At 38.9% G+C, this 21,899-nt stretch overlaps 1 protein-coding gene and 1 long non-coding RNA gene across 6 annotated transcripts in view; both read left to right on the top strand.

The window, feature by feature from the left end:
- Positions 1–12,291, top strand: part of ARHGEF3 (Rho guanine nucleotide exchange factor 3) — a 308,374-nt gene extending 296,083 nt beyond the window's left edge. For all 4 annotated transcript variants that reach the window (XM_034658496.1, XM_011231271.3, XM_002913517.4 and 1 more), the window contains 3 exons: positions 4,252–4,422; positions 7,789–7,975; positions 10,175–12,291. In XM_034658496.1, coding sequence (XP_034514387.1) covers positions 4,252–4,422; positions 7,789–7,975; positions 10,175–10,527 — 711 coding nt within the window. In that variant the 3' untranslated portion in view covers positions 10,528–12,291. The remainder of the gene's footprint in view (positions 1–4,251; positions 4,423–7,788; positions 7,976–10,174) is intronic.
- Positions 12,292–12,888: 597 nt separating this feature from the next.
- Positions 12,889–15,054, top strand: LOC117801762. Of its 2 annotated transcripts, XR_004624480.1 has the most exons (4): positions 12,889–13,115; positions 13,989–14,111; positions 14,587–14,655; positions 14,758–15,054. It is a non-coding gene; the product is annotated as an uncharacterized LOC117801762 (long non-coding RNA). The 2 variants fall into 2 exon arrangements; XR_004624479.1 differs by lacking the exon at positions 12,889–13,115 and having other exon boundaries at positions 13,736–14,111.
- Positions 15,055–21,899: the final 6,845 nt, after the last annotated feature.

The following is a 21,899-nucleotide window of genomic DNA, read 5'->3' as shown; positions in this document are numbered from 1 at the left end:
GGGTGGCACAGCGGTTAAACGTCTGCCTTCGGCTCAGGGCGTGATCCCGGCGTTATGGGATCGAGCCCCACATCAGGCTCCTCTGCTATGAGCCTGCTTCTTCCTCTCCCACTCCCCCTGCTTGTGTTCCCTCTCTCGCTGGCTGTCTCTATCTCTGTCAAATAAATAAATAAATAAAATATTAAAAAAAAAAAAAAGTAACAATAAATAATCAGGTATGTCTGAAAACCGAGAGCGGGGAAAAAGAAAAACAAAGAGAAAGTTTGTGTACCAAAGTGTTCTATTTATTATTTGTTTTATGTTAGTAAAACTCAGATTAATTTCATAGGACTTATATTTAATGTCACGTTGACATTAAAGGCCAAAAAGATTATTTTATGATACAAAAAGCCTGTGTTTTTTGAAAAGATATATTTATTATCAAAGGAGTGCTACCGCCAAAATTTGGGAAATAGAGAAAAGAATAAATGAGCTTTGAAACTCACAATAGCTACAAAAATATATAGATTACGCATCTGTTCATAGGGTACAGTCACCAGACATCACTTCAGAGCTGTAAGATCTTCTGTCAGACTTGCTTGGAAATGCCAGAGTTCTAACTGGGTGGAAGTTTTTATCCAGTTGGCTTTGAGCAGAAGGTATCATTTCACTAGAATGTAAAAAATAATCATGTAACAATCTTAGAATTCACTACCGCAGGTTAACACATTACAAGATCTGGTAAGTTCTCACTGAGTAAAGGCTTCTTTTAAAACTTTGCTTTTCAGAGATTGGTTTGTTTTTCCATTAAGTAAATGTAACCAAGAAGAGGCCTTATTACCATTTCTCATCTGTTAAGGTCTTTCCTGCTAATACCACCATGAGTCCTGGGCTGCAAGGGTGGTTCAGTATTCACAAATCAATCAACGTGATACACCACATTAATAAAAAAGGATAAGAACCATATGATCATTTCAGTAGGTGGAGCAAAAGCATTTGACAAAGTACAATATCCATTCATGATAAAACCCTCAACAAAGTAGGTTTAGAGGGAGCATACCTCAAAATCATAAAGGCCATATATGAAAAACACGCAGCGAATACCATCCTCAATGGGGAAAAACTGAGAGCGTTTCCTTTACTGTCAGGAACAAGACGGGGATGTCCACTCTCATCACTGTTATTTAACGTAGAACTGGAAGTCCTAGCCACAGCAATCAGACAACAAAAAGAAATAAAAGGCATTCAAATCAGCAAGTAAGAAGTCACACTTTCCCTATTTGCAGGTGACATGATACTCTATGTAGAAAACCCAAAAAACTCCACCAAAAAATTGCTAGAACTGATAAACAAATTCAGTAAATTCTCAGGATACAAAATCAACATATAGAAATCGGTTGCATTTCTATACACCAATAATGAAGCAGCAGAAAGAGAAATTAAGGAATCAGTCCCATTTACAATTGCACCAAAAACAGTAAGATCCCTAAGAACAAATCTGACCAAAGAGGTGAAAGACCCGTGTTCTGAAAACTTTGAAGCACTAATGAAGCAATTGAAAATGGTACACATAAATGGGAAGATATTCCATGCTCATAGGTTAGAAGAACAAATACTGTTAAAATGTCTATACTACCAAAGCAGTCTATACATTTAATGCAATCCCTATCAAAATACCAACAGCATTTTTCACAGAGCTAGAACAACAATCCCAAACAACAATCCCAAAACTTGTATGCAACCACAAAAGACCCCGAATAGCCAAAGCAAACTTGAAAAAAGAAAAGCAAATCTGGAGGCATCGCAATGCAGACTTCAAGTTGTATTACAAAGCTGTAGTAATCAAGACAGTACGGTACTGGCACAAAAATAGGACATAGATCAATGGAACAGAGTGGGAAACCCAGAAATGAACCCACAGGTCTATGATCAATTAATCTTCAACAAAGCAGGAAAGAATATCCAGTGGAAAAAAGACATCTCTTTAACAAATGGTGTTAGGAAAACTGGACAGCAACATACAAAAGAATGAAACTGGACCACTTTCTTACACCATACACAAAAGTAAATTCAAAATGGATGAAAGACCTAAATGCGACACAGGAAACCATCAAAATCCTAGAGGAGAACACAGGCAGTAACCGCTTTGACAATGGCTATAGCAACTTCTTTCTAGATATGTCTCCTGAGGCCAGGGAAACGGAAGCAAAAATTAATTATTGGGACTTCATCAAAGTAAAAAGCTTTTGTACAGTGAAGGAAACAACAAAACTGAAAGGCAACCTACAGAACAGGAGAAGATATTTGCAAATGACATATCTGAAAAAGGGTTAGTATCAAAAATATATAAAGAACTTATAAAACTCAATGCCCCCAAAATGAATAATCCATTAAAAAATGGGCAGAAGACATGAATAGACATTTTTCCAAAGAAGACATACAGACAGCCAGTAGACACAAGAAAAGATGCTCAACATCACTGATCATCAAGGAACTACAAACCAAAATGACAATGAGATACCACCTCCCTCCTGTCAGAATGGCTAAAATCAACAACACAAGAAACAATAGGTGTTGGCGAGGATGTGAAGAAAGGGGAACCCTCTTGCACTGTTGGTGGGAATGCAAACTGGTGCAGCCACTGTGGAAAACAGTATGGAGGTTCCTCAAAAAGTTAAAAATAGAACTACCTTATGATCCAACAATTGAACTACTAGGTATTTACCGAAAGAATAAAAATGCTAATTCAAAGGGATACATACACCTGACGTTTACAGCAGCAATATCTACAATAGCCAACTTACGGAAACAGCCCTTGTCCATTGACTGATGAATGGATAGAGAATGTATGTGTGTGTGTGTGTGTGCATGCGTGTGCGTGTGTGTGTGTGTGTATTAGCCATAAAGAATGAAATCTTACCATTTGCAATGACATGGATGGAGCTAGAGAGTGTTATGCTAGGCAAAATCAGTCAGTCAGAGAAAGACAGATACCATATGATCTCACTCATATGTGGAATCTAAGAAACAAAACAAACAAAGGGGAAAAAAAGAGGGAGGGAGAGAGAGAGGCAAACCAAGAAACAGACTCTTAACAACAGAGAACAAACTGGTGGTTACCAGAGGGGTGTGGGGAATGTGTGAAATAGATGATGGGGATTAAGGAGGGCACTTGTGATGAGCACTGGGTGTTGTATGGAAGTGTTGAATCGTTTGTACACCTGAAATTACTATTACACTTGATGTTAACTAGCTGAAATTTAAATGAATACTTAAAAAATACTACTACCGCATGAAAGATGGGACTGCTGGTCTTTTCACTCTTAGAGGACAGAGGACCCTGCTGCAGAAGTCATCATTTTGCCTTTGGTTGGTGTCCTTGAGTTTTCACTCAACAAATTTCTTGTTCCTTTGTTTTTTAGTATTTTACATCTTTTAGACATGTTATCCATGTGATAGAACAACACCACATCAGAATAAATGCCCACTAATTGTGTCTGAGTGCTGTACTCTTATTGCTTTGTTTTGTTTCATTTTGTATTAACAATAGTGTATCCACCCTCGATCTGAAATCCCTCCACCCCAACATATTCACATGTGCTATAGGCATGAGGGCAAGTGTATGTATATAGGCAAACGGTTCCTATCATTACACCTCGTGTCTTTTCTTTCCATTTCTGGTTCTCTGTCCTTTTTAAATCATTTATGTTTTATCACAAAAAGCTATCCAAACCATTTCTTCACACCCAATTTGCAAATCTTGTTAGTAGGTTAGATTGAGTACATGTAGAGAAACCTTCAAACTGGGTTCAAACCCCCAAAGATGATCCCTTTTTGGGACTACTACATTCTGCTTTGTTTTCTCTTCTTGGGTAGAGTTTTTATATGCCTATTATTGTTAACATTGTAAGCATGTTTGAAGAAATGTGCAACATAGAGTTACGAGTCCTGCACATCAAAAGCTATACCTTATATCTCTTCCTCTCAGACAAAATTGTGCATCAACATCAGTTTTATATATAATACAAATATCTGTATGTGTATGCAAATATATATGTGTGTGTATGTATATTTATGTGTATATGGATAGATGGACACAATATATTCAAAACATGTATTTATTTTTGCCTTTTCCCAAGGCAGCAAGTTAGATAACCGAATCTCAGAATTAGATGCAAGTCTATCTTGGTGACCTCCTAGGCTGAGCCCCTGGGACCTACTGGTGTGGATGGTTTGTTTACTTTCCCCATACTTTCTTCTTTGTTTCCATAGATAAACATCATTCAGGGAATCGTGGCAGAAATCAACACCAAGACTGGGGAATCTGAGTGCCGCTATTATAAAGAGCGGCTTCTTTACTTGGAAGAAGGCCAGAAAGACTCTCTCATCGACAACTCGAGAGTGCTGTGTTGTCATGGAGAACTGAAGAACAATCGAGGCGTGGTGAGTGGCTACTCTCCCTCAGTGGTCTCCTCCCCAGACTCCCCCAACGCTTAATCCATTTGATGCCAGCCCCCCTGTTACTCTGCCTTACCTACCCAGGCTCACATGCTTCAGACAAAAATTGCTTTCCAGTATCTTTTGTATCATAGGATCCCATATGTATAAGGATATATATAATTATATACATTGCATTATATATTTACATATTATAATTTCTATGTAAATAATATGTATTATGTGTTTCTAACTTATAATTCATATATATGTTTATATTACACAAAATATATATTACATATATATTTTTAGATTTCACAACTAGTATTTATTCAGGAAGAATTTTGGGAACCAGCAGAGGGTTGTGAACTCTGTATTTCCTTTGATCATGACCTTCAGGAACAAATACAGAATAGTTAACATCTCCTCCGGCTTTGATATTAGAAAACAAGGGGTGATTTTAACAGAATGTTAAAAATATATGATCTTAGAAAAACAACTCCTAAGTTGAAACTCTTAACTTTATGAGAAATTCTTTGCATTTTTTATGGATTGGTACCCACCCACAGACTGCCATTTTAAAACCAGTTTTTGCATATCTAACTCTGCCCAATTTCCTGGCTTTTATTCCTGAGTAGATATTGAAATTGTTCCTCCTCTCCTATCATAGCAACTTGGATGGATCTCCCTGGAGTACTTAGTACAATGGATTGTAATTATCCACCATATGTCTCTCAGGATCTTCCATTACGCTATGCTCTTTTAGGGTAGAGACCATGTCTTGTTAATCCCCAGCACCTATTATAGGGACCTGGCATGGGGACCTGGCATGTACTAACACTCAGTAATGTTAGGTGAATGAGCGAGTGAGTGAATGTTTGTATAAAGGAAGGATGAATTTGAATTTTATGAGAGTTCAAAATTCATTTAACCTACCAGGCTATTTTTTTGTGTAGCCAGTAGAAATTAATGCTAATATGTCTATTCTATATTATAATTTATACATATTATACATACAAATGTATATTTATATAATGTATCAATTTTATTATATACAATATATATTAAAATTCAATGTTGGGAAGGCCACTGAAAAAGAGAATCTCCTCTTTTATTATAGTTCATCTTCAGTATCTAGTCAACTCTTAGAATGAAAGCCAAAACTAGGTTGAAGAGTTCTTAATAAAGCTTTGATGATTCAAGGGACGACATTTTGACCTGGACTTTGGAGTGTCATTTGTGAGCAGGCTTGGAAATGTTATTTGAAATTTTTGAGTGTATGTCACAGCACCCATTATCAGAGCTGCTGGGGATCCAACCAGCAGAGTTATTGAGACTGGTCACTGGCCAACGCTTGAAGAAGTGTTTCTGTTTGACTACAGTGTTACTGCTTGCTAGAAAGCTGCATTCTGCTTCTTTCTGATTTTCAGAAAACGCTGTTGGACTTCTAATGTCTGATATTCGGCAGAAGCCCTGTGGGACATGGTTGGGAAGATATATCACTGCTTGGGATGAGGCCCATTCTCTTTCTGTCCCTCAGTCAAGGACTGAGACTCTCTGGTTGGATTTAAAGAGGAACTCTAGTTCATATTTCAAGCAGATAGATTTTTGAAAACAAAGATAGTAGTTAGGGTGGGAGGTTGGTTTTAGTTATTTGTTTTTCCCAGTAAAATTATAGAAGTCTTTATGAACAAAGTCCTGTGTCAGAAGAAAAGCTCAATAGTTTGAGGGCTAAAAGGAGTTGAGACTAAGAAGGGAAATTCTCAGTGAACATTCATAAATAAGGGATGTTTTTAAAAGGTTTCTCAGACAATCTGAGTTCAAATTGTGTACCATGGCTAGAGCATTGACTGAAGTAGAAATAGTGTTAAAAAAAAAAACAACTAATGTTTAGTATATAAAACAATGATCAACCCCTTCCTTCCCCATCCCCAAAGAAAAGTCTTAACATTTTTTCTATATCCCCCCTCAAAAAAAAAAAAAAAGAAAAGAAAGAAAGAAAGAAAAGAAAAGAAAAACCCTTAACTTGGTTATTTTTTGCTTTACTCTGTTTAAATGCACTTTTGATAAACTCTCACTCTTCAGTCTCCTCCCACCCAGTACAAAATTATCAGTTTTATTTCCATCAGCCAACATTTGGTTGAGCTTTAATTTCTACAGGTGTGTGTGTGTGTGTGTGTCAGAGTGGATGTAGGAGGGGATCCACCAGTTTCTTTTCTCTCAGATATAAAATTGATAATGCTGAATGTGCTTCCCCTGCCCCAAATCGAGATTCTAATGTGAGTTTCCACCTTTTTGAGACCCCTGGGTTCACATTCCCAAATATCTCCACTGGAAAACCAGAACCAGCTGCAAAAGTTGTAGATCTTTTCACTTCAGTTGGTCAGCATTTCCAAACTGTGAGAAGAGTCTAGCACTTAGAATTAAAGGAAGCCAATTTACCCCAGCTCCACCCAGCGAAGTTGCTTTCATGATGTGGTTTGAGACAAGCCTTTATTTTTGAGATTTTCTTTTCACCCACAGCACACTCATCAGTCATCAGCCTTTCAGGCACAACCTCTTCAGAGAACTGAGGTTCTGAGGAACATAACCGAGAAGGACCAGTTCTTTGATCATCTTTCTTTGTGGCTACGACAGCACACTCTGGTTCCCTTGGGAGTGGGCAGTGTTCTGAGATGGAGTGCTGGATGGAGCTGATACTCAGCTCTGTGGCTTAAGGAACAAGTGTTTTTATGGGTTTGGGAAGCAAAGATTAATGTTAGGCTTTGATATGTCAGTCGTATCCTTTATAGACAATTGTTCATTATGACCTCTTAGGATTATATTTTATATATATATATATATATATATATAAAATATAATCCTAAGAGGTCATAATGAACAATTGTCTATAAAGGATACGACTGACATATCAAAGCCTAACATTAATCTTTGCTTCCCAAACCCATAAAAACACTTGTTCCTTAAGCCACAGAGCTGAGTATCAGCTCCATCCAGCACTCCATCTCAGAACACTGCCCACTCCCAAGGGAACCAGAGTGTGCTGTTGTGGAAGCTGGAGGCTGTGCGTGTCTGCGCAGGTTATGCAATATGGTGGTGTCCCTGGAGCCAGCAGCCTGGGCTACAGATGTCTGTAGGCAGAAAGGCCTTCTCCGTGGGGTCCCCAGGGAGGCAGTCCTCCAGGAAGGGCACTAGATGCATCTGGAAATACCTCCAAGATGCCCACCTTCTGTTCTGGAGGTAGATCTGAGCCTAGAAGTTTGTAATACAGTGTGAACCTGGTACCTGGGTACCTCTTATCCACAGAAGTCCACTAATCAACTTCTTATTAGACTGTTGCTTAGGGAAATCCTGTGGATTCTTTTCTTCTAGAAACTACATGTTTTCCTGTTCCAAGAAGTGCTTGTGATCACTCGAGCTGTCACCCACAACGAGCAGCTCTGCTACCAGCTGTACCGGCAGCCGATCCCTGTAAAGGACCTTCTGCTGGAAGACCTGCAGGACGGAGAAGTGAGGCTGGGCGGCTCCCTGCGCGGGGCATTTAGCAACAATGAGAGAAGTATGGATGGCAGTTGGTTTTGACCTGTCAAATGATTTTGGTTGTGGTGGATCAGAGGGAGTGGCTGGCTGGTGGAAAGAGAAGTAGCCATGGCCTTGGAGTCACACTACATTCCAATGCTGTCTTATTACTCACTGCTTGTGTAACCTTGTGCAACCTCTGTGAGCCTCAGTTTCCCATCTGCAAAATGGGCATATATGCATACTTACTTTATAGGGTTGTTATAAGGATTAAGATACTGCAAGTGAACCGTCTGCACGTAACAGGTGCTCCTTATGTTTCCTTTCTCTGTCTCCTTCCATTGAATGAAAGCATGCTTTTTTTTTTTAAAGATTTTATTTATTTATTTGACAGAGATAGAGACAGCCAGTGAGAGAGGGAACACAAGCAGGGGGAGTGGGAAGAGGAAGAAGCAGGCTCCTAGCGGAGGAGCCTGATGCGGGGCTCGATCCCAGAACACCGGGATCACGCCCTGAGCCGAAGGCAGACGCTTAACGACTGTGCCACCTAGGCGCCCCTGGATGAAAGCATGCTTAATACCAGAGAGCCCTTATGTTGATACCAGTTGCTTCCCGGTGGCTCTTGTTGAGCCAGGGGAATTGTCCCTAAAGAGGATTACGAATGGTCACCTGGGTTGAGGATTCATCTGTAATTACTCTAATGGGCTTCTCTAACTTGAGACTTAATAAACAAATTAACCAAGAGAAGCTACGATGGCGGTGTTTACTGAGTATCTTGTGTGTGTCATTCCAGCTCCTAGCAGTATACACTGGTAAACTAAGCAGTCAAATTCCTTGCCCCTACGGAGCTTACACTGTGATAGAGGAGATACATGGTGAATAAATATTCAGGTGCTCTTAAGAGAACTAAAACCCAGAATGGGATAGATCGGGATAACAGTTGGAGGTTTGCTTTAGAGGAAACGATCAGAGAAGTCTTCCTTGAGAAAGTGACGTTCAAGCCTCTTGAGTTAACAGTGGCTCCATATCGTCAACGTAATTCATAGGTACTGCCTCTGACCTACTCATCAGTCCCTCCACCCTGGTGGTGGTGGTGGTAACTTTTATCTCTTGAATACGGACCATGTGCCAGGTGTTGTATGTGCTTGGTCACCTTTGACCCTCATAATAATGTTATAAGATAGGTCCTCTTCATTTCTCCCATTTTACAAATAAGGACACTGAGCCATGCAGAGGTTAAGGCGCTTGCCCAGGAGCAAAGCGTGGAGCCTGAATTTACCTGAAGTGCTGGTTCCCAGACCGTTGGCTGCAGGGATGGTGCGAGGGGACTGAACACATGCTCCTCTGTGAACCAAGCGTCGCCCGCAGCATGCAGGGCCGGTTATGGCCAGTTACACTAAATAAAATGTCTCCCAAGTTGTGCACTACCATTTTTTTAAATACACGTAGCTCCTATGGAGGTAATGGAAGTGTATTTTTATTTTATTTTTATGTATTTATTTTATTTTTAAGTGTATTTTTATTTTATTCTAAAGCATATACTACTTCTGTGGAGGTAATGAAAGTGTATCTGAATCCTTGCGTCTCTTCTCAATCATTCAGGTGCTATATGTACAAGTACTGTTATCACGTGGACGATCGTGGGCATGTTTTGATATTACACAGAGCTGCTTAAACATGAAAAGGCTGTAACTTGGGGCAGTGGTTGAAATTCCAGATTATCAGGCCCAACTTAGACCTATTGAATCTGAGTCTCTTCTTTTTTTTTAAGATTTTTAAAAATAATTTTTATTTTATTAGTCACCATACAGTACATCCCCAGTTTTTGATGCAATGTTCCATGATTCATTATTTGCATATAACACCCAGTGCTCCATGCCATATGTGCCCTCCTTAATACCCATCGCCGGCCTATCCCAATCCCCCACCCCCTCCCCTCTGAGTCTCTTAACAGTAGGGTCTGGGCGTGTATGTTTTTAACAAGCTCACAGGGGACTGTAATATGCACCCAGGTATTACCATTTGCCAGCCTCAAGGGAAACCGAGAGCTGCGCCACTGTCAAATCCGGTTGCTGGATGGTGGCTACAGGGTGGAGCTGAGCCATATACCTGGACCAGTAGGACACATTTTGTAATGACATGTGCCCTAGGTACAGGGGTTAATGTCATTACATTTGTTATTGTTGGCCTGGGAAATACCTGTCCATTGACCATTTTTATATCTATTTTTCATTTCTAGTTAAAAACTTCTTCAGAGTAAGTTTCAAAAATGGTTCCCAAAGTCAGACCCACTCACTACAAGCCAACGACACCTTCAACAAACAGCAGTGGCTCAACTGCATTCGTCAAGCCAAAGAAACAGTTTTGTGTGCTGCCGGGCAGGCTGGGGTGCTGGACTCCAAGGGACCGTTCCTAAATCCTGCCACAGGGAGCCAGGAGCCACAGGGAGAAACAAAACTTGAGCAGATGGACCAATCGGACAGTGAGTCAGACTGTAGTATGGACACGAGCGAGGTCAGCCTCGACTGTGAGCGCATGGAACAGACAGACTCTTCCTGTGGGAACAGCAGGCACATCGAAAGCAACGTCTGACAGAGGCATGTGTACTTCCTAGAAGTAGCCCTGTGTCTTACCTGTACAGTATTTGCATTCCATACATGGAACGGTTTGGAGAAGCACTTTTTAATACTTTTGTGACCGTGTTGAACCCTGTCTCTTGTATCTGTATCTGTGTCCCTAGTACTGTAACTGCCAATCTGTGTAAGCTGGGGTCTGTGGCAACTCTTACTCTGTGTTGCATTTCACAGTGTCTGGATGGATGGAGAGGTACTTGAACAAGTTACTTTCACTTGTCCTGCTGGATTTTAAAAAATAGAAAAGAATCTCTAAACTACTGTTTCATGTAGATTGCTTAAAAAGAAATCCTCCCGTGTTTCTCTAGTGCTTTTCTAGCTCTTTGACATGATAGCTGAAGGCATGGGACTTACAGGGCCTGGCAAACAGGGCAGGAGGAAGTTTCTTGTGTATCATGATGGTATTTGCAGGAAAACGGGAAAAGATCAATCCTTGCAAGTGAATTTGGTTCAATGTTATCCAACCAGAAGGCATGAAAACATCCCTGGGGATTCTGGACGCCAATCTATTAGGACGTGGAATAGTGTCTAACCTGAAAAGGACCAGCATGAAAGCAGCTGCACGCTCTGAATCTTGAACTGAAATGCAGTTGCACCAGGGGGTGTCGTAGTTGCTGGCTTGCCTTAGAGAGCCATTTCTAGCCTGAGACACCAGAATAGAACTCAAAAGGACTGGGAATACCTGACAGGCTAATAAGAAGGGCCATCATCATTGTGTTTCATGTGCCAAGGCTTACTCATATTTTGGAGCATTGAGGAGACCGCAGGTGAGTCAGTGGCTCTGTTTCCAGAAACATGTGAGAAGACTTTGGAAGAAGTGCTTCATCATGACCTTAGGCAGGAAACAGTAAGAGAAAAGTGAGGTCCAGTGCCCTTCTGGGAAAGGCCAGAGCCTTGGGTTTTCCTGCTCTGCTTTTGGGTCTCTGGCTCTGTGCTGTGATCAGAGTCATAATTATATTCTCCATAGGCCAATTTTAATTAACTCTATGATTAATTAGGATCAGTTAGCCAAACTAGTAACCTCTTTGTCTAGCCTTGATTTATAATGCAGGGTGGACTGCCGACCTTTAAAAAGAGTTACCTGGATACACAGAAAAGCTCCCTGTGAGTGTAAATATTAAGGATGACCTGTGCAAAATTATTCCCACACCAGCACTAGTAGTAATGATTCTAAATTATTGCCAAAAAGTTTTTTTTAATCTTCTGTGTCTTTCGAGTTTACAGAAAGCAGTAAATGCTATGTTATCATTTTATTATGTACATCTAACATGTGCATTCAAAGAAGCCGTGTGACAAGATGTATCAATATAAAAACAAGGTAATATTACTTATTTTTCAAAAATGAAAAAATATTGTGGTCAATTTTACCCTGTAAAACATATTTCTGTATTTATAGATTTTAAACATGGTGAATTTTTTTTCTATTATGAGTTTATTTAAAATTGCTTTGTTTCTCAAACTGTTACTGATTTAGCAAGTGAATGAACTGCTGCAGATTGCAGATAGAAACAGACATAAGCTGAGACCCGATGTTTGATGGTGGGGGAAAGAGTGAATCATTCTCTGCAGGAGCCATCGGCCACTTTGGCCAGTGTGTTGAGACAAGAGGTCTGTTAAGTGCTGGCCTATGGGAAAAAAGTGAATGTTTTGGTGAAATGAATGTTTTGTATAATGGCCTTAAACTTTTCTGGAAGCATTTCAAATAAATTACATTAAAATGTCATCCTCTCTGTGTACAGTATGTGCCCAACAAATGTCAAGTTTCAACTATATTCCTGGGAGGTTCTTTCTGGAATTTTTGCTTGTTGTGCCCAAATACAAGCTTTAAAATAGGGTGCAGGTTGAAAATAAATGCTTCAGTTTGATCTATCAAAACTTTCGCAGAACTCCTGTTTCTAAGATCTATTTTTTCAAGCATTCTCTACTCACTCACTCATTTATTCATTTTTAACCACTGTATCTTGAATCTGTACCGTGTGTAAAGTCGTAATTGTGATAGGAAAAGAGTGTTGAATCTTACTGCTAGAATAGATGACTGTTGAGAAACTTGAGGCCAAATAGTAGAAGATAAATTCCACTTTAAAATTCTTACAGGCCACTTTTTCTTTAATTAAAATAGTTAGTTTTGGGGCTCCTGGGTGGCTCAGTCGGTTAAACGTCTGCCTTCGGCTCAGGGTGTGATCCCGGCGTTATGGGATCGAGCCCCACATCAGGGTCCTCCGCTATGAGCCTGCTTCTTCCTCTCCCACTCCCCCTGCTTGTGTTCCCTCTCTCACTGGCTGTCTCTATCTCTGTCAAAGAAATAAATAAAATCTTTTTAAAAAAATGGTTAGTTTTATTTCCACCAAAAAGTATCTTTTTTAAAAATTTTATTAATTTTTTTAGAAGGCAGTGTGGAGAGAGCGGGAGAATGAGAATCTGAAGCAGGCTCCACGTCGAGCGTGGAGCCCAATGCGGGGCTGGATCCCAGGACCCTGAGGTCATGACCTGAGCTGAAACCAAGAGTCAGACGCTTAACCAACTGAGCCATCCAGGTGCCCCCAAAAGGTAGTCTTTAGATGAAAAGGCTAAACACTTTTAAGCTATTGGTTGCCAATTCTCAGTAGCAGGGTGGCTTGATAAGGCCAGTAGACAGTCTCATCTTTTAATAACCTCTCACCATTTCCTATAACATGCTGTTAGTTCTAAGATTAGTCAAGATAGTCACATAAATGTAAGTCCTTTTTTTTTTCCCCAAATGAAACCTCACTCCTCCTCATTCTCCTCTTTCTCCTACTTCCTTTCTGTCCTCGTCCTTCTTCAGTGCCTCTTTGGGTGTTCCCTCCACCTCTGACTACCAAGGTTATGCTGACTTTGATCCTGGTGGCTGTATCCCTAGCAGTGTGCTGACATGTTGTGGGTTAGTACAAATGACTGAGGGCTAACTGGTTTTCTTCAGTCTATTCTCAAGATGCTGTTTTACACATAACTAGATGTAATCCTTGTAGTCAAAATGAGAAGTCCTAAGCCAAGAAGAGTCAGAACCAGCAATTTTGTGCAAAATTAGAGTGTGGTTTCAGCTTCTGGGTTGTGGTCACTGTGACTGCTTTCATTTCCATTCCTGGCACAGTCTCCAGCAGCTGAGGATGCAAAACTCTTCATTACAACAGTGTTGTTTTCACAAAGTCTCTGTGGGTACAGGAAACTGCAACACACTGTCTTGGAGAGCAAGCTGTTCACCTTTCCATTTACATTGTCTGTGTCCACCTTTTACTAATTCTCCAAAAACCTGAGGACTCTTGGGGGATTTGATCGCCCAGTTCTACACGGGCCGTTTTCCCCACCTGATTCCCCCAGTATTGTAGAAAACCCACGCCGGACACCCCTTCTCTCTGATGCAGTGGGTTCATTAAACTGATAACTATCTTTGTTTATTGACAGAAGGCGGGGATTATGGTATAGAAGGGAATTTGAAGAGGGTGACTCAAGCCCAAACCCACCAGAAGGAATCTGAAGATCATGAAGATTTGACACCTTGCCCATAGGAACATACAACGAGAAAAGGTGACTGTATTTACTGCACCCACTGGGCTTTTATACAAACAACCCGCCAAACCATCACTGCTCATGGTCTCACATCTAGCCCATCAGTCCGCTAGCACACCCAGACTAAGCCCTTCTTCCACTGACTTGGAAAGGGTAGTAAGGAATTAGATACCATGCTCTACATCTTTGAGAGCTGGTCATCTAATTCAGGAACCTGTATGGGCATTTGAAATGACTTGCACATTTACACATAGGTGTTCACACACCAACACACCCAAATGTCAATGAACTGTGCTACTCCTCCGTGAAAGGTTTGAAGAATCTCATCCTGCAGGTGTTGTATGCAGTGTATCTGTTTCCATGTCTGTGAAGGGACACTTTAAGCCCTCGGGCCATTTAAAAAGTGAGATAGTGAATGTGAAATCACTTTGAAAATGAGTAAAAGCTAATCGTTTTCATTGTTGTTATTTAATACTTTTACATTTACATGCAGAGTTATGAAATTCCTCGGAAGTGTGGCATTGGTCTTTTTCATTCATTGTACTGCATAATTGGAAGAGGGGTGAGTGGTCTTCTCCATCCAGCAAATCTGGAGTATGTTTTTGTATTTTTTCTTTGGTATTTTCCTTCTTAAAATTTTGTTTTGTTTTGTTTTGTTTTTCAGGAACCCCAGAGAGAGAGATTTTGAATCTTGTGGATTTGGTCTCTTATTCCTTATTGGTTTCCAAAATTCTTATCCCTTTATTCCTACTTTTTATTTCCTTATATTTTGTTCTTTCTCAGGGAGACTTACTTGCCTTTATCTTCTAATCCTTCCGTTAATTTGGGGAGAAGGTTAGCTATCACAGTTTGTTTTTTTTAAGATTTTATTTTTGGGAGTCTGAATGGCTCAGTCAGTTAAGCGTCCAACTCTTTATTTCAGCTCAGGTCTTACTCTCAGGGTCATGAGATGGAGCCCCATGTCAGGCTCCATGTTCAGTGGGGAGTCTGCTTGGGATTCTCTCTCCTTCCTCTCCCTCTGCCCTCCCACCCCCTATGCTCTCTCTCTCTCTCTCAAATAAATAAATACTTCTTTTAAAAAAAATTTTTTTATTTTTTAAGTAATCTTGACACCCAACATGGGGCTTGAGCTCACAACCCCAAAATCAAGAGTCACATGCTCCACCAACTGAGCCAGCCAGGCACCCCAATCACAGTTTTTATTGCTAAATTTTTGTCCCTTTTCCTATCACCGTTCCTGTTCTTAGAGTACCTCGTTCTTGTTTAGTGAAGGCAATTTCTTCTCTAAACTCAGGGCATCATAGTTTTGTTGAGTTTTTCTTCTTCTTGCATTGTTTGTTCATCTGAGGATAATAATAGTAATTTCTAGGATTTGGGGGAGGATTAAGGGAGCTAATATGGCGAAGTATAAAATGCCAGATATATTCATTTACCTCTCCAAAGCCACTCTCTAAAGTGATCCTTCCTTACTGTGCCTGTGGCACCTGCATGCACTTCATCAATGGACTCTCTTGCTTGTAGCTTCTGGCCAGAGTCCTCGTATGACATTAGAGAGGGAAGCAATTGAGGTTAGAGTATTTATTTCCCCTAGCTCTCTCGAAGAATTGCCGTGGTCTGACCGTATCTCTTGACATGAAGTCACAACTCCCCTCAAGGAGTCCTCTTTGAGTTCCCATTAAGCTTGCCAGCCTAGGAGGGTACCATCCCTACTGTCACTAGCCCTAGGAGACTGCATTGTCCCTATACCCTGCCCATAAGTGCATAAAGTACCTTTATGAAGTCCTCCTTGAATTAACCTAATTTGAATCTGCTGGAGAGCCTGCTAAGCCCCTGACTGATGCTGGTGCCTGACATAATAAACATTATATTACATGTGCTATCATCATCATCATCACTGTTATTCCACCATCTGCATTCTGTTTTCACATGTTGTGATTCAAGGATACAAAGATCTTGTGGAATCACCAAAGATGGATTTTGTGTTTCTGTTTCTTATTGTTGCAATGGATTGTTTTCTGAGAAGAAACATGAAAATATATTTCAAAAACAAAAGCAAAATAAAGACTTTTTCAGACATACCAATGCCAAAGGATTTCAGCAGACCTATACTACAAATGTTGAAGGACCTTCTTCCAATAGAAGAAAAATGACACCAGATGGAAATATGGATCCACACAACAGAAAGAAGGGCATTGAAAATGCAACTATGTGGGAAAATAGGAAATGCATTTCTTCTTGTTTAAATCTCCTTAAAGTAATGAGTTCTAGCTATTCTGGACTAACAAGGGCTAGCTTTACTTTTTTATCTGAAACAATCAAAAAAAAAAAAAAAGACAACATATATGAAACTGTGGTTTTGAAGACACCGGACATCAGACTTTGAAGAACAGTGACCCCAAGTGAGGGAACAAATGAGTGAACTTTGTGATTGTTCCAGCTTATGGCCTCAAGAGGGTTTTCAGGCAGCAGTGCAGAGAGTGGAAACCACTCACCCCTCAGTGGAGACCGAGTCCAGTGAACTCACTGAGTGAAAGAGATGGAGCTGAGAGTTCAAGGAGACCAAGGCAGCTATGATTTAGAGAGGGGAGCAATGCCTGGAGAGAGAACGGTGGACTGCAGAGGGACCCGTTCAGGTGCTCTGCTGAGTACTGATCAGTGCACACATGTGAAGAAACTACCCATGTGTGGGGGAAACTATCAGAAAGGATTAGAGGGAACTCACACAGTGCTGGGAATAGTGCCTGTTCCCACAAACCACACCAGAAGAATATCATAATTGAGTAAAGTACTCAGGAGGGCCTACTTTTGGTAGTGGGGAATAATTAACTCTACAGTAAACACTACTCTGGTTTCCATCTAACAAGTCTTAAAGGCTAAAAAGGATCAAATCATTTCCAAGTAACATAACTGCACCCCAGAACAAAACTCAATTATTTATAGGACTACAAAATTATCCAGCATCTAGCAGGGTAAAATTCACAGTGCCTGACATCTAATTGAGGGCTATAAGGCATGCAGGAAAGTACAACCCATAGTAAGAAAATAATGTAAATGACAATTGAAACCAACCCAGAACTGACACCAATGTTAGGATTAAAAGAAAAGTGCATTAAAAGGTATAACTGTATCCCATATTTTTAATGTTAGGTAGAGAAATGAAAAATATAAAGAAGAAGAAGAAGAAGAAAAGACCCAAATCTAACTTCTAGTGATGCAAACTACCATGTATGAGATGAAAGATATACTGGATGGGATTAATAGCAGATTATACATTGCAGGAAAAAAATGTCAGTAATAAAAACTATTAGCAATATAAACTATTCACCATTAAACACAAAACATAACTTTTTTAATGAAAAAAGCATCAGTGTATCACAAGACAAATTTAAGTGCTCTAATATTTGTGTAATTGGAGTCTAGAAGGAGGAGACAGAAAAAATATTTGAAGAGGGATGCCTGGGTGGCTCAGTCAGTTAAGCAGCTGCCTTGGCTCAGGTCATGATCTCAGGGTCCTGGGATTGAGTCCCACATCGCACTCCTGGCTCAGTGGGGAGCCTGTTTCTCCCTCTGCCTGCTGCTCCCCCTGCTTGTGCTGTCTCTCTGACAAATAAATAAATAAAATCTTTTTAAAAAACCTGTGAGGTTTTATATATAGATAGATAGATAGATAGATAGATATAGATAGATAGATAGATAGATAATATATGTATATAATATATATATAATATATATATATTATTTTTAAAGAAATAATTGCAAATATTTTTCCAAACTTGATAAAACTATCATCCCACAGATCCAAGAAGCTTAATAAACCCTACACATAAAAAACAATAAAACTACACCAAGGCATATCATAATCAAATTGTTCAAAACCAGTGATAAAGGCTAGATCCGTTGGTAAAGCATGCAACTCTTGATCTCAGGATTGTAAATTTGAGTACCACATTGGGTGCAGAGATTACTTAAAAATAAAATCTTTAAAAGAAAAAAAAAAAAGGAATATAGAGAAAACCTTACAAAGTAGCCAGTGGAAAAAGACATGTTACATACAAAGGAACAAAGCTAAGGATAACAAAAGATTTCTCATTGGAAACAAGGCAACCTAGAACACAGTGAACAATACATTTTAAAATACTGAAAGAAAAATAACTGAACCTGGAATTCCATACCCAGTGAAAATATCTTTCAAAAGCAAAATAAATTCTTTTCAAACATAAAAAAGCTGAAAGAATACATTACCAGGGACCAAAACTACAAGAAATTTTAAAAGAAGTCCTTAAGGCAGAAGGAAAATGATACTAATGGTTGATTCCACATTCAAAAAATTAGTCAGGGGCACCTGGGTGGCACAGTTGGTTAAGCATCAGACTCTTGGTTTCAGCTCAGGTCCTGATCTCAGTGTTGTGGGATCAAGCCCTGTGACCAACTCCTCACTCAGTGGTGAGTCTGCTTAGGATTCCCTCCCCCTCCTTCTGCCCTCCTCCAACCTCACACTCACACACACTCTCTCTCAAATAAATAAAATCTTTTTAAAAAATTAGTCAATGTAATTCATCAGATTAAAAAAGAAAAAAGGGGAACACATGGTCATCTTAATAGTAGAAAAGGTATTTGGCAAAATCCAATATACATTCCTAATTAAAAAAACTTTCAGCAAACTAGGAATACAAGGAAAGGTTCTCAACCTGATAAAGGACATCTATCAAACTAAAACTATAATCATAACGCTGAAGACTGAATGCTTTCCCCCTAAGATGAAGAACAAGAGAAGGATACTCTCACAACTCCTATTTAATATTGTACTGGAGGTCCTAGCCAGTGCAACAAGGCAGGGAAAATAAATAGAAGGCATCTCAATTGGAAAGGAAGAAGTAAAATTGTCTTTATTCACAGATAATATCATCTATGTAAAAAATTTTTCCCAAATTAATAGAGCTTTTATTGCATCTTATAATATCACAAATAAGTCTGAAAAATCATCCACCGTCTTGCTGTTTCTGTAGCTGAGCAGCTTAGATCTCATTCATCAGCCTGTTAAACTGTTCCTTTTTCAGAAACATAGATACCATCTAAAAACTTTCTGATACCCTTGATTAATTTTATGGAATATACAAAAAAGCTGCTAAAACATATAAGTTCAAGTTTGCAGGATATAAAATATAGAGAATTCAATTGTGTTTCTATAGGATAACAATGAACAATGAGGCATTGAAACTAAAACCACAATACCATTTATATTATCATAAAAATATGAAAAACATGGAGATAAAGCTAAGAAAATATTTACAAAATCTGTACACTGAAAATTTAAAACATTGATGACAAAAATTAAAGAATACATAAATGAATGAAAAAAGCATACCATGTTCATGGATTGGAAGACTCAATATTGTTAAAATGTTGGCTCTCCCCAGAATTAATCCATAGATTTAACACAATGCAAATCTGAATCTAATTGGACTATTTTGTAGAAATTGATAAGTTGATTCTAAAATGCATATGAAAATCTAAGAGATCTAGAATAGCCAAAACAACTGTAAAGATTAACAAAGTTGGAAGACTTATCCAAAACTTACAGAGCACCTGGCTGGTTCAGTCAGTGGGGCATGCCACTCTTGATCTCAGGGTTGTGAGTTCATGCCCTACGTTGGGTGTAGAGATCACTTAAAAAAATAAAATCTTAAAAAAAAATCTGAAACTTATTATAAAGCTACAATATTCAAAACAAGTAGTTGGTATAAAGATAGACAGTCAATAGACCCAAATAGAGGGCAGAATTATAACCAAACATATGGTCAATTGATTTTCAACAAAAATGTGAAGGCATTTCAGTGCAAAAGGATAGTCTTTTCAATAAATGATGCTAGAATAATTGGATATCTAAATTCAGCAAAATCAAGAAATCTAGACTCATATCACATCTCATAAAAAATTAACTTAAATGGATCATAGATATAAATGTAAAACCTAAAACTATAAAACCTTTAGAGGAAATGATGAGAAAATCTTTGTGACCTTGGACAAGGCAAACCCAAGGGTAAGGCAAATTTGGGGTTAGATATAACTCCAAAATCAAAACCCATAAAAGAAAAAATGATAAATTGGACATCATTAAAAGTGACATAAAAAGTGATGATATTGGCAGGGCACCTGGATGGCTCCGTTGGCTAAGTGTCTGCCTTCAGTTCGGGTCATGATCTCAGGGTTCTAGGATGGAGCCCCTCATCAAGGTCTCTGCTCATCAGGGAGTCTGCTTCTCCCTCTCACTCTCCCTCTGTGCTCTCTCACTCTCAAATAAATAAAATCTTTTTTAAAAAATGACATTGGATTTCTCTTCAAAAGAGATGGTTAAAAGACTGAAAAGACAAGCAATAGAATGGGAGAAAATGTTTGCAAATAACATCTCTGACAGAGAACTTGAATCTAATGTATATAAAGAAATCTGAAAATTCAATAACAACCTCATTTTTAAATTGACTAAAAATTCTGCATGGCAAAGGAAACTATCAACAAAAGTAAAAGACAACCTACTGAATGGGAGAAGATATTTGCAAATGACATATTCAATAAAGGGTTAGTATCCAAACTATATTTTAAAGTATATAACTTAACATCAAAAAACCACAAATAATCCAATTTAAAAATGTGCAGAAGACGTGAACAGATATTTCTTCAAAGAGGACATACAGATGGCCAACGGACACATGAAAAGATGCTCAACATCACTCGTCATCAGGAAAATGTAAATCAAAACAATGAGATATCACCTCACACTTCAGAATGGCTAAAATCAATTAGCTCAAGAAACAACAAATTTGGTGAGGATGTGGAGAAAAAGGAAACCTTGTACACTGTTGGTAGGAATGCAAACTGGTGCAGCTACTGTGGAAAACAGTGTGGGGTTCCTCAAAAAATTAGAAGCACCATAAGACCCAGTAATCACACTATTGAGTATTTACCCAAAGAATATGAAACACTAATTTCAAAGGATATGCGCACCCCTATGTTTATTGCACCATTACTTACAATAGCCAAATTATGGAAGTAGCTCAAGTGTCCATCAAGAGATGAATGGGTAAAGAAGATGTAGCATGGAATATTACTCAGCCATAAAAAAGAATGAAATCTTGCCATTTGCAACAACAGGAATGGAGCTAGAGAGTATAACGCTAAGTGAAATAACTCAGAGAAAGACAAATACCATATGATTTCACTCATACATAGAATTCAGGAAACAAAACAAAGGGGAAAAAAGAGATAAGCCACAAAAAAAAAAAATAGACTCTTAGCTATAGAGAACAGACTGGCGACTACCAGAGGGGAGGTGGGCAGGGGGATGGGTGAAATAGGTGAAGGGGATTAAGCGTATACCTGTCTTGATGAGCACAATAGAATTGTTGAATCACTATATTGTACACCTGAAACTAATTAACTGTATGTTAACTGTACTAGAATTAAAATCTTAAAAGGGACCAAAAAATAGTAAGAAATAAAAATGGACAAAAGATGTGCACAGATACTTGACTAAAAAGATATGTAGATGGCAAATAAGCATATTAAAAAGTGCTCAAGATCACGAGTCCTGAGGTGACTGCGAGTTAATACCACAATAAGATACCACTATTCACCTATTATAAATCTGAAATTAAAAAGACTATGACCAACAGCATGTAAAAAGATGCTCAATATCCCTAATTAGTAGAGAAATGCAGATCAAAATCACAATGTTATCATTTGGACGTCTCTATTTGAAAAACAAAATAAACCTTAAAAAATAACAAGTGTTGGTAAGGATGTGGAGAA

This window comes from Ailuropoda melanoleuca, chromosome 4, assembly GCF_002007445.2.
Source record: "Ailuropoda melanoleuca isolate Jingjing chromosome 4, ASM200744v2, whole genome shotgun sequence".
Taxonomy (NCBI): Eukaryota; Metazoa; Chordata; class Mammalia; order Carnivora; family Ursidae; genus Ailuropoda; species Ailuropoda melanoleuca.
The sequence above is the reverse complement of the archived record's forward strand: the minus strand, read 5'-3'. Positions and strand labels throughout refer to the sequence as shown.